Genomic DNA, 18,223 nt, shown 5'->3' with positions numbered 1-18,223 from the left:
ATATATCATTTTCGCAGATGTTTTTGGCATACAGCTTTTCGAGCATATAGACTGAAAAGCCTTAAGTCAGCCCGAAATAAAAAATAGACGGATTTAAAGAGGGCATAGGATTACGTACATTTGCACACATAGTCAACATTTGTCGACTAATTGGCGGTTTTCTGTTACCTGAGCCTCAAATTCGGGGCGTTAAATCCAGATATAATGCTAAATGTGTGCGGGGCAACACTGGTAAGGCAGCACCGTTACTTGAGGGCAATGGTTGCCGCTGGAAACACCTGGGATTAACACAGTGCAAATAAATATGTATATTGCGAGTTTATACAGCTAACTACCCTTAGATAAGCCTATTTTTTTGTGTTTTACATAACATTCTGCAGCTATATATACAGACTTATACATATATCTACAAATATATGTATATACTATGTACACACTTTTCTGCACTTCATTTTAATAAAAACTCTACGAATTGTGGCTCAATTGTATATACATCGCTTCGATACGTATTTACATACATACATACACACATATATATCGCATCGTATAACTTACATGCTTCATTATATGTACTTAAGTATGTGTGCACATCCGTGCTCTGAGCATAGATCAAAGCAAAAATGCTTGCTAAAGTATGTACATATGTATGTATGTATGTATGTGCACACACACTCAAACTGAAGGGCAATCCATGCCAACGCGCTTATATACCACAAAAACATGCACGCTTCTTTAATATATACATGTATGTATGTGCACACATGTATATAATTCTTTTTGTACATAAGCCAAGTACGGATACGCGTCGACAATGAGACAGCCGACAGCCCTTTCCTTTCACACAAATGTGTGTGGCGCGGCACGGCACGACAGCGCGAATCGAAGAAACAAAGAAACAGCAGGCACAGCAGAAGAGCCAAAAGGCAACGGCAACAGCAACAGCCACAGCCACAGCGGCAACGGCCAGACGTCGCCAGATATATACAACTCAGTGCAAAGCCAACTTCGAACGAGAACGGTTCGTTTAGCGGTCGCAAGCAGCGAATGAAAAATAGAAGCCGTCGCCGTTTCGAGTGCGCCGTATGAGAGTAGCAAAAGAGACCAACGCAAATAAAATCGACGTCGTCGCGCACGAGTGTAAGCGAGAGCGAGTGCGCAGCAGTTGCACGCCCAGTGAGAGTTAGTGTGCGAGCGAGACAGCATTGTGGCAGCCACTGAGCGCGCAGTAGGCAAAAAGGAAAACGTAAAATAGCCAGCAGAGGGCAGGCAGTTGGCCGCAGTCAATGTAAATAAGCGTTGCATATGTGTGTGTACGAGTAAATAAGACAGCGCAGGCAGCGCCGCAGCAGTGGTCTCATCAGTTGAACGCGAAACGTTGAGTCGAGCAGACGTGCGCGCATATTCGCCGCCAAATCATAAAGTGCTTTCAACTTCACAGCCAAAGTACATGGATTAAGTGTAACAAAATAACAATAATTAAATAAAAAATATTAATAAATATAGAAATTGTTAATAAAATAATTCTATCAAGAGCAACTAATTATCTGAAACGTTGCTTACTAGAAATTTCCTTTGTGTCTAGTGTGACAAATGCCGCAACAACAACGATAGCTGTGGCCAGCAAACAGCCTGCGCTTTATATACACGACGACGTCTATGTAAACGTCGCAGTCGCAGTCAACATCGCAGCGCGCGTCAGCAGCGTTTCTGAGTTCGCTTGTGTGTGTGTGTGCAGAAAACATAAGGCAAAGCATAATACACAATAAAGGTGCACACGAAAGCAAATAACCCAAAGTGACAGCCGCAGCAGCGCTCGAGTTTCTATGCTGTGCGAGTATTTGTGTGTGTGTGTGTGTTGAGAAATATCAAAAGCAACGAAGTAGCGGAGCAAAGTGTAAAGCAAGCAATAAAACGTAGCAGCGCAAACAGCTGAAGCTGAAGCAGAAGAAAGAAAGGCACAAGAAATATTGTTGAAAATCTAATTAAAACGAAACGCAGAATTTATATGTGTGTATATTTGTGAAAGTGTGCGTGGAAATATGCCAATAGCGGCACATTGGATTATTACAACTACAACAACAACAACAACAATAGCAACTGCTGCATCGCGTTTTGGATTACGTTTTATATTTGCAGCAGCAATTGGATAAAAACAACAACACAAAATGCCGCGCATTCAACTGGATTAGCAGTCAATTCTACACACAGGTAATGCAACACACACACAGACATAAGCGGAGTAAGAAGAAGACTGAGCAAGATTTGCAATTGCATGCTCTCGCTCTTTATCTCAACGCTGTTGTCATTTTACAACACTGCCGTTGCCGGCCTGTCAGCGCACAGCTGTTGCGCTGCGCCCCCCCCCCCCCCCCCCCAAATTAAATGAATCTCTCACACTCGCTCTCACTCCTCAAACAACAACAACAACAGCCCGAGCGCGCCCTCAGCCAGAAAAGAAGTCGCCGAAGATGGGGATGTAGCAGCACAATAGCAGCAACAGCTTTTTGTGACCCCCCAACACACACACACACGCACACATAATCTACATTTGCGATTGGCAAGCGCGAGCTGCGTGTGCATTACATACACAAATATGCTTTACATATTGCTGTTACATATTTACATAAATGTACTTAACATACTGTTGTTCAATTTTAAGTAATGCATGTTAAAATATATACAGAGTAAAATAAGCCTTTAAAACTGTAAACTTTATTTCGTCGCGCCGCTTTTTCCTGAATGGAAAGTAGTGCGTGTGCTTGTATTTGTGTATATGTATGTGTGCGTATGTCTGTATATGTGTGCGTGTGCTTGAAAGAGAAGATAAAGCCTGGCTCACTGTCGCATTCACCCTACCGTTGCATTTCTCATGCGCTGCCTTTTGCGCAGCGCAACGCTGCAGTCGGCTAGGCCGCGCTTTGTTCTCAACGTTAACTCACGTGAAATTCCGCTGCTTGCTTATTTTTATTTTTTATATTTTTTTTTTCTTTATTATCCTTTTCATGTTTCGTACTCGCAGTGGGTTTTTTTTTTTCAGCCTGAGCTGATTTTGCTGGGCATGGGCAAGGGTTAAACTTGGGTAGGCTGTGCGTGTGCGTGTGTGTGTGTGTGTGTGTGTGTGTGTGTGTGTGTGTGTGTGTACACACTTAAATTTTATGTAAAAAGGATTTTAAAGCCACGCTCGTCCCTGAATACATTTCATATTCATTCATATTTACATTTTCTGTGTGTCTGTGTGTGTCTGTGTGTGTGTGTGTGTGTGTGTGTGTGTGTGTGTGTGTGAGAGAGAGAGAGTTCTTGTTGGTCTGAAAAGTTTTGTGCAACTTTTTACTGGCGCGCGTTGATGCAAAAACAACTTGAAATTATTTTGAAATACGTTTAGCATGAAGCACAGCATTTCGCACTCGCATTTGTTTGAGTTCAATTTAAGCCATTTTCATTTGGCCAGGCGTACATAACCCAACTTATCTGTCTGTTAAGCAGACACCCTCCGCTCCCCGCACCCATAGGTGGCGTGTTTGTGTGTGTGTGTGTGTGACCAGTGTGACCCTCTGCAGTCGTTAACATTCCCATGGCAACTCTAAAGGCAGTTTTGGGGCAGGGACAGGGGCAGGGGCAACAAGCATCCATTAGCCATCGACTGATTGCATATAAAAGCCTTCACACACACACATGTTCACATTTATATATACATATATATGTATTGTTTTATGTGCTGCGCCTGTGTCCTGGCCAAAAAGGAGCGCCAGCTTTTGGCCAGTGATTCAACAGTTTTGACTTTCAATTACGCAGTACACGGCAATCATGTGCGCTCCAGTGGGTAGGAAGGGGAGGGGGGGGGGGGGGCAGCTCCTAACATGAGGGTTATGAATTTAACATGAGCCTGCCGCTGCCAACATTGAGAATTTCTACTGTTTATGGTCCAGCCCGATATAAGTGTGCACTCTATAAGGTGCCCGCCCATATATTTTCTTATCATTATGCAGTTATTTGAGATTGACTAAAACAGCTGTTTCTCTTGGCTTCGCCTTTATCTTTTATTGTTTTAGTTCACACACACACACAAGCTTACAGAGGCCAAAGAATTTATGTAGAATTCTCTGGATGTGCGAGTGTGTGTGTGAGTGTGTGTGTTTCGCCCGAAATGGTTGGAGTGGAAACTGAAGATGTGTGTTGTTGGCAACTTGAAGCGCTTTTTATTGTGTTTACATATTGTATTTGAAGGATTGTTAGATGAGCAAAGAGCAATACAGTGAACGCTCGAAAAGAAGGAAAGTGGGGAAATTCAGAAGTAAATCTTAATGCAAAAGATTCATATTTCCGTATTTGACGTATAAAGGCTTTTATTTATTTATTTATTATTGTGTATTTGATTTAAACTTATTATTTTATTTTTATTGCTTTTTAATTATTGATTATTTTGCTTTTATTTATTATTTTATTTCTAATATATTATTTAATATATTTTTATTCTTACTTTATTTATTATTTATTTTTGAATATTTTATTTATTATTTTATTTTTATTCATTGTTTTATATTTATTGATTATTTTACATTTATTTATGGTTATATATATATTAGTTTATATATAATTTATTTCATTTTATATTTATTTATAATTTTACAATTTATGTTTATTTATTATTTTCGAGCTACATGAATTTAACTCTTTTTGCACGCAGTGAATACCCCTACTCGATGCTCTCTTTTTGCCATTCATGCATATGCATATGTGTGAGCGTGTGTGTGTGTGTGTGTGTGTGTGTGTCCATATTTGCATTTGTTATTTGTCGTTTGGGCTGCATATTAAATTTCTACATTTTTTTCTCCTTTACTTTTTGCAGAAACAAAAGCGAATTTAGCGCAACTTCTATTATTATTATTATTATTATTATGATGACGCCGGAGTCGAAAACAACAACAACAACAACAACAACGAAAATGGCGCATACACAAAAGCCAGCAGCTGCGTCGGCGTCGTCGTCGTCGTCGCAGCATTTGTCAACACTGGCATTGGCTGCGAATGGCCTGGCGTCTAAAGCGACGAAGGCGGCCAAAAGCTTTGTCAGCAATCCGAACAACAACAACAACAACAACAGCAAAAAGCATGCAATAAATATAACGGCTACAAGTGCTGATAAAATGCAAATGCAAAAGCAACAACAACAACAACAACAAAACAGTGTAGCAAACGGCATTAAAATAAAAAGTGAAAACAGAGCAAAAACAACAACAACAACAACAACAGCAACTAATGCATTCACACAATGCACAACAGCAGCAACTGCAGCAACAACAAACGCGCTGCTCGAGTGCAGCAACAGCAACAACAACAACAACAATAACAACAGCAGCAACAGCATTAAGAAAGAAGCAACACCTCCAGCAGCAACAACAACAGCAACAACAACAGCTGCTGTTGTGGAGGGTTCATCATTTGCGTCGTCATGCTCATCATCCTCCTCCTCGTCATCTTCGTCGGCCTGGTCCAACATTGAGGATGCCAACAGCAACGGCGGCGTCTCTGCGGACGAGGAGCACGCAAACGAAGAGGCGCCATCAGCTGCAACAGCAGCAACATCATCAACATCGATGATGACAACGCCACGCCCCGTGCTTCTAACGGCCGTCAATGCGCACATCATTTGCCACTTGTGCCAGGGTTATCTGATCAATGCGACGACCATCGTCGAATGTTTGCACTCGTGTAAGTACCCAGAAGCTACAACAGCTATAAATCCACTACCTCCCACCCCCTCCCCTCCACCGTCTCTCCCCCTCCCCTCCCCCTCCTCTTTGGCTCGCCCTAACCCCAATTCAAGCACCCTTCAGCCAGCGCCAATGAACCACTCGTGAATAGGCGCAGAGCTAATTAGAGTTAGTTGGTGGGCTATAAACGACTGGCCGGATACTCTGTACGTGTAAGTGAAATTAAATAGGTGCAGAAAATCGATATTTATCGATTGCCGACGAACTGAAGAAGTTATAGCTTGTTTGATATAAACATGATTTGTTTCTGTTTTTCAAACAACTAATATGTCAAATTGAAAGTCCACTTAGCTCCCATGGACTTTTATAGACCTAGTCTAGTAATCGATAGTTATCGATAGTCGATAAACTAAAGAAATAGATTTGTTATAAACATGATTCGTTTCTGCTTCTAAAAACCAATTGATATGACAAATTGAAAGCTTTTTTTTTTTTTAGCTCTTTTAAGCAAAGTAAATCTGGAATAGTAATCGATCGTTTTCGACAGTTATCGATAGTCGATGAACTGAAGAAGTGACAGCTTGTTTGATATGAACATGATTGATATGTGATTGCAAAACAATTTATAAGTCAAATTGAAAGCCCATTTAGCTTCAATAGTCTATTATAGAGCTAGTCTTGTAATCGATATTTATCGTTTTGAGCAACGTTATTAAAGAAAAGGAAAAACTTAGTCTTGTTTCTTTCTACTCCTTACACTCACTGCCAGAAAACCAATACAACCTCTTTTATGCGTTCTCAATGCTTACAGGGTATACTTACAACAAACTGACTAAAGCTAACCCCGCTTCTGGCGCTCTATCCAGTCTGAGCCTGCCAGATGCTGCACTGGCGATAAGTTAATGGGCAACATTAATGAGCCTGCCGCTTCTTTCTGCTCTTGGCTTTTGCATACATACCTCAAAGAACATCTTCTATATGGCCCCAAGTACTTGTCTCGAAGCGGAAAAAGCATTTCGGCTTGGAGTTAGATGTATGGCACATATGTCTGACTAAATAATTACAAATGGTTCTGCGAGAATACTCTCGGCTTAATAACAGCTGAACCATAAATCAGACAACTTTCAAGTGGAAAGCTCAAACCTGTCTCTCTTTGCCTCTGCCGCCCTTCTTCTTGGTTCAACTGTTGCAGTGGGAAAAGTGAAAAACCAGACAGGCTAAAAGAAGAAGACAACATTTTAGTTGTCTTTTGAAATTTTCGTTACTTCAATTTCCGGTTCGAGCGTTGAGCTACAGTTTTTCCTGCTCTTTTCACGCTTTTACAGCGACATTTTTCACTTTTGTTGAGCTTTTCATTTTTCTTCGAAAATGCAATTTTTATTGAAGGAATTATTCCAAGCGCAGTCAGCTAAAAGTCCGCTTTAAGTTCTTTATTGCTACCAGATAGACGGAAATTAAATGCAGCTAAGTTAAAACGTGCTCTCAATATTATTGCTCACCTTTAAAGCACTTGCCAACACTAGAAACATATGTTTTCTTCTTACTTGAGTCTTTTACTTCAAGCGCAGCCAACTTAATGCGTGCTGAATGCAATTAAGTGCTGCCAGATCGTTGACATTTAACTGGCGAGCTGTCAACATTATTGTTCGCATTTCAAGCACTTTCCAACACTATAAATTTATGATTTCTTCTTATTTAAGTCTTATGCCTAGCGCTACTTTCATTAAGCAATTATTCATATATTGCAGAGCTAATAACATTATTGCTCGCATTGCAGACACTTTCCAACACTATAAACTGCACTTTTCTTCTTATTCAAGTCTTTTAGTCAACTTAATGCAATTAAGTGCTGCCAGATCTTTGAGATTTATGTCATTTACTAATTAGAAAAAGTTCCTGCTTACAAACACACAAATTGGAGCGCCAATTCTTCTCTTCGCAATTGTGACATTCTAATCACATGCCGGTGCGGCCATTAAGCTCTGACTGCCAATCGAAATGCAGTTAGGCGTCCATTGTGCGCCACTCTGTCTGTCAATCAGCCAGCCAGCCAGTCAGTCAGTCAGTCAGTCAATCATTCAGTCAGTTAAATCTGACAAACCGAATGTGTCGATGGCATTTCATTTGCTCCCGAGGCTCATTTAAATCTGTTGTCCGAGCTGGACGCACACATCTCATGGCCACATGTTGCGAGAGAGGGTGCGGCGAGAGGGGATGCCTTGGTTAGAGTTGCCAACCCGTCTCGTTTGGCGTTAGTAACGCACTAAATGGATGCCAGCAACAGCTGTTGCCTTGTTTCTATTTTCATATATTTATTTTTTGTTGGTTTGCTGTTAACTTTGTTGCATTTGCAGACCTTGCCTTGTTGTAGTAGCAGCTACTCTCGAGGCCATTCGTCCTGGTGGCACCACCCAACCAGCTCGTCGCAATACTGCCAGTTTTCTCTACCCTCTCGCTCCCCTTCCTCTCTCGTCGTCTGACAGGCAGACAGACAAGCGTAACAGGCGCACCGAATGTGTTGCCTCCGTTGCCGCTGCCACTTAATGCCCCCGCCCCGAAGGCTGCCACGACTTGTGTCTGGGTCCAGTCTCAATCTCTGTCGCTGGCGCTGTATGTTCCTGTCGCTGGTTGACAGTTGTTGCGCTCCGTGGGACGACGGACAGCATCAGACACTGCCATTGACATTAAAGTCAAAACAAACTTTTTTCTCTTCTTTCTTTCTTGCGCTTTCAATACTCTGTTTACAAGTGAGGTGGGGGTGTATTAGTTTTCGCCGTAAGAGCTTAAAATTGCACGCATTAAAAGTGGGTTTCACATTTCCAAGAAAAACGAGGGTATTTAGAAAATGGTATATATACCCTAGTATCGCAGTTTTTCCAATTATTATTATTATTATACATATATTATTTTTATTTTCCAAATTTAGTCAATTCCAATTGAAGGGAATTTCTCATTTTTGCTTCTTTCTATTGCTTTTTATACTCTATTTCCTGGGTATAAATGGGGTGTATTAGCTTAGAGCTGCAATTTTAAATACTTTAACTACCTCTTCACTAACTACAGAGTATTTCCTAGTCGGGCACAAGCTGAATGCAAGCATTTAATTCGCTTTTTTCTGCTTATTTCTTCACTTTTTTGTAGCGATTTTGTGTGGTCCGCGTGGGTGGCACGTTTCAATTGAATGGCTGGATTTCTGGTTGCCTCCCTCCCACCCCCACTCTCTTCCTTTCTCTCTCTTTATATATATACACATATATATATATATCTGTATCGTCTACCCCATTTTGTGAACAGAGCGTGGGTTAAGCCCGGCTATGCGATTGCATTGGGGGCGCCTTATCCTTGTCCCTGGGATTGGCGTGCGTTATGCTTGGGGAATTATGTTCGTCAAGGTTTTACATAAAATTGTATAATTTCTAGGAGTCCACCCCGCAACCCCCTGGCCAATTTTTTTGCCCCATTTGTAACTGTTTTACTCATGCCCCTCTCACTCTCTCTCTCTCTCTCGATTGCAGTCTGCCACAGTTGTCTCATCAATCACCTGCGCAAGGAGCGCTATTGTCCTCGCTGCGAGATGGTCATCAACAATGCCAAGCCCAACATCAAGTAAGTAAAAGCTCCAAGAGAATGTTATAAATACATCTAGATATATATTTATAACTGGCTATATATATATGTTTATATATAGCCTAGCTACTGCAGACAGTTGGCGACTGTCGCTGACAACCGCAATTATATAATATTAGACGCAGAATACTTGAGAATGTCACTTGACAGGACGTGGGAAGGGTAGCAGCGGGGCTCCACCTGAAGTTGACGGCCCGCTGTTTGAGTCGTTTTAAAGAACAAACCCTTTAGAGAGTTCCATTGAATTCAATTGTTTAGCGGAGATCTAGACAAAGTCAGGCGCAACAATATAACAAATCTCTAAGAGCTTAAATAAAAATAATCAATTAAATAGATACATAAATCAATTGATAAATAAATAAAAATAATAATGAACAAACGCTTTTAAAGTTGTAAAAGTAATAATGGAAATCACATAACTTACAATTCAAATTTTTCAAACAGAATTTTGCAACACTGCTTTACGCTTGGGCCCAACTGTTTCAATTCCACGCGTTCCAAGTGTTTCATTCTCCAAATACACGATAAACAAATGCGCCTGAAATGAATAAAACGCGTGTTTAAAACTAACATGTTTTAAATATTGTTAAATGCGCTAAAACTTATAAAATTTTAAATATTTAAAGCTTTAAATCTTTATATGTATATATGACATGTTAACTATTTGGGAATTTTGTAGACAAAAAAGAGAATCTCAAATATCCTCTTTTTTTAACAAGCCTTTTACAAGTCTAAAGCCCTAAAAATTGTCTCAGGCGCTTTGCGAGTTGGAACACGAAATAGCTTTGCGCTTTTTTTATTTTTTGTCTTTTTGTCTCAATTTCGGTGCTGCACAACGACAAAAAAATCAAGTAGGAAGCAGCAGAAGGAACAACGAAAAAAAACGAACAGAGGGCAGCACTCGCGGGCAACGAAGGCGGGTTGGGTTGGGAGGAAACAGGAACTCGTCTGTGCCTTTTGGCTTTTGTGAACTGTTTCCAGCTGCTGCTGCTGCTGTTGTTGGATGTTGTGAATGTGTTTCTCCAGTTGCTCCATCAGTTCCACCAGTTGCCTCTAGCCGACGGCAGAAGACCCGCCCGTTAATTATCTGTGGCGTTTTTCGATTTGGTTTTCTTGGAAATGCGTTTGGCAAATGCTGCCACGTTTTTGGTTTTTGGCTTGCAGTTTATCAGTTGGGCAGCACTTTTTTTCGACTTTTTTTCGTATTGTTTTCTCATTTTGATGATGTCGCTTTCGGGGCGTAATACAATGAAAACATGGCCGACACCGGGCCACAATTTCAGTTTAGAGTTGCGTTCCTTTTTTTTTTGTCTATTTCTTTTGTTGGTTTTGTGTTTACCTTGTGGCCAAAGAAAATAGCTAATAAAACAAAAATAAATAGACTCCTCGCTTTTGTTTTGCTTTGCGAGGGACTTCTCCTGCTTTTTTTTCTCTCCTTTTTTTGTGGGTTAAACAATAAAGTTTTGCAATAAATTTAATTGGAGACTCGAGACCACGTACAAAAACCACTTGTCTACCCGCTTATGCACAGATAGCCCGACATTTATATATATATATACTATATGGTATATATAGAGTTGGCTATTTGGTGGCTCTTTCTGCTGACTTCGCACCATTCGCTCGGTTGGTGCTGCCCATCTAAAGGCAAAAGGTTCATTCAATCCAGAGAGTTGCCCACCTCTTCCCCCTCTCTCTATCTGGCTCGACTCTGGCTATCTTTTGAGTTTGTGTATTCATTATCTTTTTGTATGCAGCAACGAGATTACAACCTGACTCCCAGTCGGAACAACAACAGCAACAGCAACAACAAGGCGCACAATTTGTATAAGCCGAGTGGGTAGCTTGGTTAATGGGCGGGGTGGCAACACTGGCAGCGGGTGGTTTTTCGTGTCTGCAGCAAAAAACATTTGCTCGCATTATTAAAGCTGTACCTTAAATTGATTCGCTCGTCACGAACGTGTTTTCCATTAGAAACGTGCGTAGCCAGACGAGAAAGAGACGGCAATAGTCGGCTGAGAGTGTGACGGGGGCAAGTGCAAATATTTGGCAGGCATCAAATAAAGTTAGACAAAAAAAAAAATAAGAAGCGGCAAGTTTTCGACAGTAGTAAAGTTCAATTCAAGGTGGATACCACCAGCAGGCAGTAGAACCCCCCTTCCCCCGCCCCTGCCCCTGCCACTCTTCAATCCCTTGCAACATTCGCAATTGATGCCCCAAAGTTGGCCCAAACCACATTTACCACAGCGTAAGTTCTGTGGTTACAGCCGAAAATATACACCCCGCCAACCCCAACATTCTCGCAAAGTTTAGAGTTGTGGGCGGCTGTGGGCGTGGCAGCGTGCTTGTAACCAAACTAGAATTTCAATCAACTTGCGAAACTTCAATTCCCATGCATGTGACATCTATGTGGCTTACCCCAAAAGCCTGTTGCCAACATTCGGCGAATGACACGTCATTCGATGCGTGGCATCTGATGCTACCTAACCTCAATTTCTGTGCACTTAACCTACAATCAAATTGCTATACGAACTTGTGTCCGAGCGCTGTCAATGTGCGTTTAGGACACACACGCTTTCTGTTTGCGAAACAAATATGAATGACAGTTCATTCGGCTAGTGGAATGCGTTTTAAACATGCACGCATAACCTCAATTTTTTGGGGTTTATTTTTAGTTTTTGCCCATTTTCTATGTCATATAGAGACGTGTCTGTGTATTCAGTGAATGATTGTATCATTCGGGCTGGGAAATGCAACTTTTATTGTGTTTTTTAAAGCTGCATTTTTGTCTGTAGGTACTTCTAAGCTGAATGACACATCATTCGGACTAAGTTTACATAACCTCACACTTTCCTATATCCCTTAAACTTAGTTTGATATGTTCTATTGTTGTTTTGTCATTGGGCATTAGAGACTCGCATGAGGAATATTTTCATTCGAGCAGTGGACATAACCTCAATCCTGACCATAACCTCATTCTTTCACATAACCTCAATCCTGCACATAACCTCATTCTTTCTCATAACCTCATTCATTCACATAACCTCATTCATTCGCATAATCTCTTTCAGATAATCTCTTTGTTTAGGCTTTCTGCCAGCCTGCCTTTTCACAAAAATGTGAATTTCTATAACAAATATGATCTTTTATGATGTATTTTCAACCCGAGCTTGGTTATAATTAGTTAATTAGCATAAACTTGTCATGTTTCTACCTGCTTTCGCTCTGTATAAAATGTGTGGGGTTTATTTTTTGTATATAAAAACCCGCTGGCATGTAAATGATCCTACCTAGTTCCGATTTTTTTTTTTAATTTTCATATATTTTGGCTCATGGCAAGGACCCTCGCGAGACAATTGCCATCCCTCACAGGAGCTGAACTACCCCTAACTAAGCGCCGCAATTCCCTTTTCCCTTTCTTCTGGTCTGTTCAATTGTTCGATTCCTTAGACAAAAACCGTTTTGATTGAAGGCGAGCGCGCCTGAGTTTTCTATGAAATGCGACTTAATGCGAGTTCCTGTGCGCCAGTCAGCCAGGAGAAACAGCAACAACAACAACAACGACAACTGCTTTGTGGCAGCAGCAGCGCATGCCACACAGTTGCTGTCCCTGCCACGACTTTTGGCGGCGTTTGTTGCGTGCCATGGCAGCAATTGCATCTGCCGTCTAATTTGTACTATTCTCTCCCTCCCTCCCTCTCTCTCTCTCTCTCTCTCTTTTACTTCCTTCGCGCCAGGGAAGTTGCTTCTCTACGCGCTGCTGACTTCTTATTTACGACACATTTTCCCGCTTTCCATCAACATCAACTAAGCGCTGCAGCCGTCTTCTTTGATCCCCGGCACCCTGTTAGCTCTGTCTCACTCGCACCCTACTTCGCTCCCTTTCACTCTCTTTGTGTTTTCCATTTGACTGCGCACACATGTTGTCGTACCTATCTTAAAGGAAGGCAGCCGCATTGTGCAACACCTCAACTAATGCCCCCCTCTCTCTCTCTTCCTCTCTCTTTGCAGATCTGATACCACATTGCAGGCGATTGTCTACAAGCTCGTGCCGGGCCTCTATGAACGGGAGCTAATGCGTAAGCGCGCCTTCTACAAGGATCGTCCACAGGAGGCGGCGCTGGCCACGCCCGAACAGCGGGGCGATGATACCGAACATTTGATATTCGGTCCCTCCGATGATATGTCCCTGTCGCTGGAATATGCCGAACTAGGGTAAGTTGCTAGCCAAACTAATCGATTTATCGATTGTAATAGATAAATATTCAAAATTAAGGTTGCCAGATTAAGCAAAGATAATTTATGTTTGGGTGCAATTTAGGCAAATTATTGAATGATTGTAAATTTAGTTGGGTTTATAGACATTCAGAAGGGTATTTAGGAAAAAATCTGCCCAATCTGGCAATTGTATGCATAAGATCAATAAGCGACCTGCTCTTTGAACTACATAAAAAACTTAAATTTTAGATCTGGCAACCCTTTGCCTTTTGTTTGATGAAGGAGTTCTTTTGTCACCATCTAATTCCCCGCTTTTTCCGCTCACTCTCTTTTCACCCCATTTAGCGAATTGAATGCCGAATCCGCCGTGGAATTCGGGGATACGCTACGCCCGCGCTATCTGCAATGCCCGGCCATGTGCCGGGTGAGTCATCTGAAGAAGTTCGTCTACGACAAGTACGAGATCGACGCGCAGCACTTCAGCATCGACATCATGTACAAGGTGAAGACCATTGTGCTGCAGGACTACTACACGCTCATGGACATCGCCTACATATACACGTGGAAGCGGGACGCGCCGATGCGTTTCTATTTCCGTGTCTACGAATCGCCGCAGCCGCTGATGAAGCCGGCGTTACCCATGACGTTGCCCGTCAAGCCGCAGGTGAAACAGGAGCTGGCCACACCAGTTGTCACGCCCACTTCTTCGCCCCCGGCTCCACCGGCACTCGTCAAGTCTCCCTCACCCTCACCACCAGCCGCCGCAGCAGTTGCAGCAGCAGCAACGGCTCAGCCGCCCGCCCGCATCAAGCTGGAGCAGCCGCAGGATGAGTTCCGCATTGCGCCCAAATTGGCCTCGCCAACGGAGCAATCTCTGAAGCTCTTCATCAATCGCAATCAGCTGGAGAAGCAGGAGAAATTGCCGCACGAGCGACATCATCATCATCATCATCATTCGCCAAAAGCGGCCAAGAGCTCGCCGACCACGCCCACCGCCAACACGAAGTTTCCGCCCACCGGCAACTACAACAAGGAGGAGCCGAACATAAAGCTAAAGATCGATCTGTCCAAGCAGAACAGCGTGACAATCATCAATATGTCCGATCCGGAACGCAAGGAGATTGTGAAGCCGTTGAAACCGGAGAAAGAATCGCGCTCCAAGAGCAAAAAGGACAAGGATGGTAGCCCCAAATCCTCATCGAGCAGCAGTTCCTCCTCCTCATCCTCTTCGTCCTCCTCCAGCGAGCGCAAACGCAAGAGCCCCTCCCCGCTGACTGTGCCCCCGCTGACCATTCGCACGGAGCGCATCTTGAGTCCAAACGGTGTGAGCACCGTGCTCAGTCCGCGCGTGACCAGCGGCGCCTGCCTGGAGGATCCCAAGTCCGAGTTTCTCAAATCTTTTGCACTGACGCCCATCAAGGTGAAGCTGGAATCGCCGGAGAAGCCGAGCAGCAATGCAGCGCCGCCAGCAGCAGCCCCGCCTGCAGCCAAGTCCAAGGCACATCTGGACGACAGCCTGCTGATGAAGCCGCCCAGCGCGATGCCGCCCAAGTCGATAGCCTCGTCTAAGCGCAAGAGCAAGGAGCCCGTCAAGGCCGTGTCCAAGAAGCCGAAACTCTCGCCGCCGCTGCCGCGCGAGGACTTCAAGATACGTCTGCCCGCGCCCAACAGCTGCCCCTCGCCGCCACCGCCGACGCCGGCGGTGCCTGTCGAGAAGCCACTGATGCCGCCGCCGCCCGCCAAGCCGCTGCCCATGCCAGCCGCACGCAAGGCACAGCTGCCGCCCAGCCCCTACCCGACGCACGCACCGCTGCCGCCGCATCATCAGGGCATGCAGATGGCCGCGCCCGGCAATCGGACGCCCATTGCCAAACGCTATCAGCCTATATTGCCGAAGGCGGCGCGTCCTAATCCGTTCGCCAACATACCCAGCGATGTGAATCGTCTGCTCAAGGATGTTGGCACCGAGATCAAGTCGATTGCCAGCCAGGCCAAGACGCACGTCTACGGGCCCAAGATGCCGGAGCACAAGATGGGACCGCCGAGTGCTATGCACAAGCCCAACAACAGCTCGAACAACAACAACAACAACTCGAACTCGAACAACAACAAATCGAACTACTTGAATTTGGCTTTGTTCAATGCCAGCAAGTCGAAGGGCAAGGAGGCGCCGCCGGGCTGCCGCACGCCCATGTACACGCCCAATTCGCCCATATATTCGCCCAGTTCGCCGCAATATGTGTCCAACTATAATATACCCACCATGCCCACCTACAAATACACGCCCAAACCAACAACAACCAACAACAGCAACAACAACAACAACTCGACGACAGCAACAACAAATGCGAGCAACTATTTGCAGAGCATGTTAAATGGAACCGGATCTGGAGGAGCGGGCGGCGGCGGTCTGTTCCCCACGCCGCCAACCAAAACGGATCAGAACACCAATCCGGCCGCCGAGGATGCGCCCGAGAAGCAACAGGTCAAGGTCAAGTCTCTGCTGAATTCATGCAACATCAATATACCCTCCTCGCTGTCGATAACCATATCGCGCGACAATGGAGACGCCTCCTCGCCGAGCAGCGGCGGCCATGCCAAGCACAAGAGTCCGGTCAACAATTATATCGAAATTGTCAAGCTGCCCGATCAGCCGGCGGCTTCGGCCGAGCAGAAGGAACCAGCAGCAGCAGCTGCCAAGGCGACGGCGACGCCTCAGCCGCCCGTCAAGCTGCCCGCGCCGCCCAGCAAGACGATACCCTCGCCGCAGCATTTGTTGGCGCGCCTGACGCCGCCCGCTGCCGCCACCGCAGCAGCTGTGCCGGCCAAGACCTCGCCCAAGGCAACGCCCACGGCCAAGCCCGTGCTGACGCCCCAGCAATCGGATAAGAAGACGCCCAGCCCGGAGAAGCGCGCCGCCAGCCAGGGCAGCCATTCGCCCAACTCCAGCGAGAACAAATCACCCAAATCCGCGCAAGCAGCGTCTGCTGCTGCCGGCGCCTCTGGCTGTGCCACGTCCAATGGCGGCGAGTCGGCAGCCAAAAAGTTTCGACCCATTCTGCCGCGTCAGAATGCCACAAACGGAGGCGCAACGGAGCCCAAGCTGCTGCCGCAGCAACCCGTTGGCTACAACTTTGCCGCCAATTTGGCCAACAGCAAAAAGGTGCCCGCCAGCAAAAAGTCACCCGGCGCCGGAGTAGGCGGAGGCGCAGGCGGCGGCACGCCAGCCAAGCTCTCGCATGCCAATGGCAGCCAAGCGCTGTGCAAGGCCAGCGTCAAACATAAACAGGCAATGCCGACGACGCCGGCAGCTCTCGGCTCCAGCTTGAAGTTTATGGGTCCACCGACTGGCCATGCCCATCCGCATCTGCCCAATCCGAATGCGCCGCTGAGCATCGCGTCGAGCGCCAATCAGTTGGACTTGAGCAACTTCCTCAAGGACAATCTGCGCGCCCAGGCGGCCGCCCAGGTGGCCCAGGCGGCGGCTGCGGCCAATCAATCGAATCTCTTGTACAATTTTGCGCCCGCCATCTACAACTATCAGCAGGCCTATCTGATGGATCAGCTCTCCCGGATGCAGCGTGCCGGCAACGAGGTCTTCAACGATTACCTGCAAAAGCTGAAGAGTGCGGCCATTGCGGGGGGAGAGGGTGCAGCAGGCGAGCATAGACAGCCCATAATGCCCATGCTGCCCACCGTAACGCTGCCAACGGCCGCCAGTCAACCGATTGCGGCCAGTCCCAAGACCTCGCCACATGCTGCCGCACACAAACTGACGCCGGCAGCGACGCCGACGCCGACGCTGGCCAAGAGCAACAGCAGCGGCGGCGGCGTCGGCAGCGGCAACGCCCGGCCGCAGGCAGCGGCAACCAGCAACAACGCGCTGGCCAAAAGCAAGTGAAATCGTCAACCATCCAAAAACAACCCCCCACTCGGAACAAACCCCTATCACGCCCCACAACAGCTCGTCTAACCCTCTGGGGTAAAGGTGTGCACTAATTAATATTTAAAGAGTTTACTTTTTGTTTTTAGTTTTTAATAAGCTGTTGTTATACGAGTTTTTTTTCCATTTCGTTTGACTCTGTGTACATAGAAGAACTGGCATTAAAGAGCTGTAAATATTATACAATAATATATATAACTACGATTAACATAAATATACGATTTACATTGTAAACATTCAGATAAGCTAAGCCACAGATCGATTCAGAATCAATATAAACATACGACAGCTGTTCGTATCTAATATTAACTATATGCATATTTATTTAAAGCGAACTTTGACTTGATTCCAGGCAAACACGGACTAGCCATAAAAAACGAAAGAGACAGCTTTCAGCTTGTATAATTGTAAAAGCTCAAGCACATTAAAAGCTCACTAAACAGAGCTTATGGCTTGATTAATTGTAAATGATTAAAGCTCAAGAGCTTTGAGAACAAATGAAAGCTTTCATGCCTGTAAATATTTAATACATTACAAGCTCAGTTCAAGCTGTTGACAAAACAACTGAAAGCTTTTGAAGTTATTTAAAAAGCAACAAAAAAAAAATAAAGCTCACTTAAAGCTCAAGCTGAGAGGCGAAGCTTTGCAGACATTTACCACTTAATACATTTTATAAAATTAAGCAAAAAGCTGAGAAGCAGAGCTTTAAGTGCAGTCGCAAGCTTTC

General features: G+C 44.8%; 1 protein-coding gene across 1 annotated transcript; it reads left to right on the top strand.

Annotated features, from left to right (window-relative positions):
- Nucleotides 1-4,898: 4,898 nt before the first annotated feature.
- LOC115760730 (polycomb group protein Psc) lies at nt 4,899-17,867 on the top strand. The gene is made up of 6 exons (XM_030702205.1): nt 4,899-5,217; nt 5,404-5,709; nt 9,227-9,317; nt 13,347-13,550; nt 13,899-14,244; nt 14,290-17,867. Exons 1-6 carry the CDS (start codon nt 4,899-4,901, stop codon nt 17,452-17,454), a joined length of 4,431 nt encoding a protein of 1,476 aa, XP_030558065.1. The 3' UTR covers nt 17,455-17,867.
- The last annotated feature ends 356 nt before the right edge of the window (nt 17,868-18,223 follow it).

This window comes from Drosophila novamexicana, unplaced genomic scaffold, assembly GCF_003285875.2.
Source record: "Drosophila novamexicana strain 15010-1031.04,08,12 unplaced genomic scaffold, DnovRS2.1 tig00000462-arrow-pilon, whole genome shotgun sequence".
Taxonomy (NCBI): Eukaryota; Metazoa; Arthropoda; class Insecta; order Diptera; family Drosophilidae; genus Drosophila; species Drosophila novamexicana.
This window is presented reverse-complemented; position numbering and strand designations above follow the sequence as displayed.

Bases quoted from the DNA above. Each gene is read 5' to 3' on its own strand.
- LOC115760730 (XM_030702205.1), top strand. From the start codon at position 4,899: ATGACGCCGGAGTCGAAAACAACAACAACAACAACAACAACGAAAATG. The intron at 9,318-13,346 runs GTAAGTAAAAGC...CTCTCTTTGCAG, and splicing joins AATGCCAAGCCCAACATCAA to ATCTGATACCACATTGCAGG. The intron at 14,245-14,289 runs GTCACGCCCACT...GCACTCGTCAAG, and splicing joins AGGAGCTGGCCACACCAGTT to TCTCCCTCACCCTCACCACC.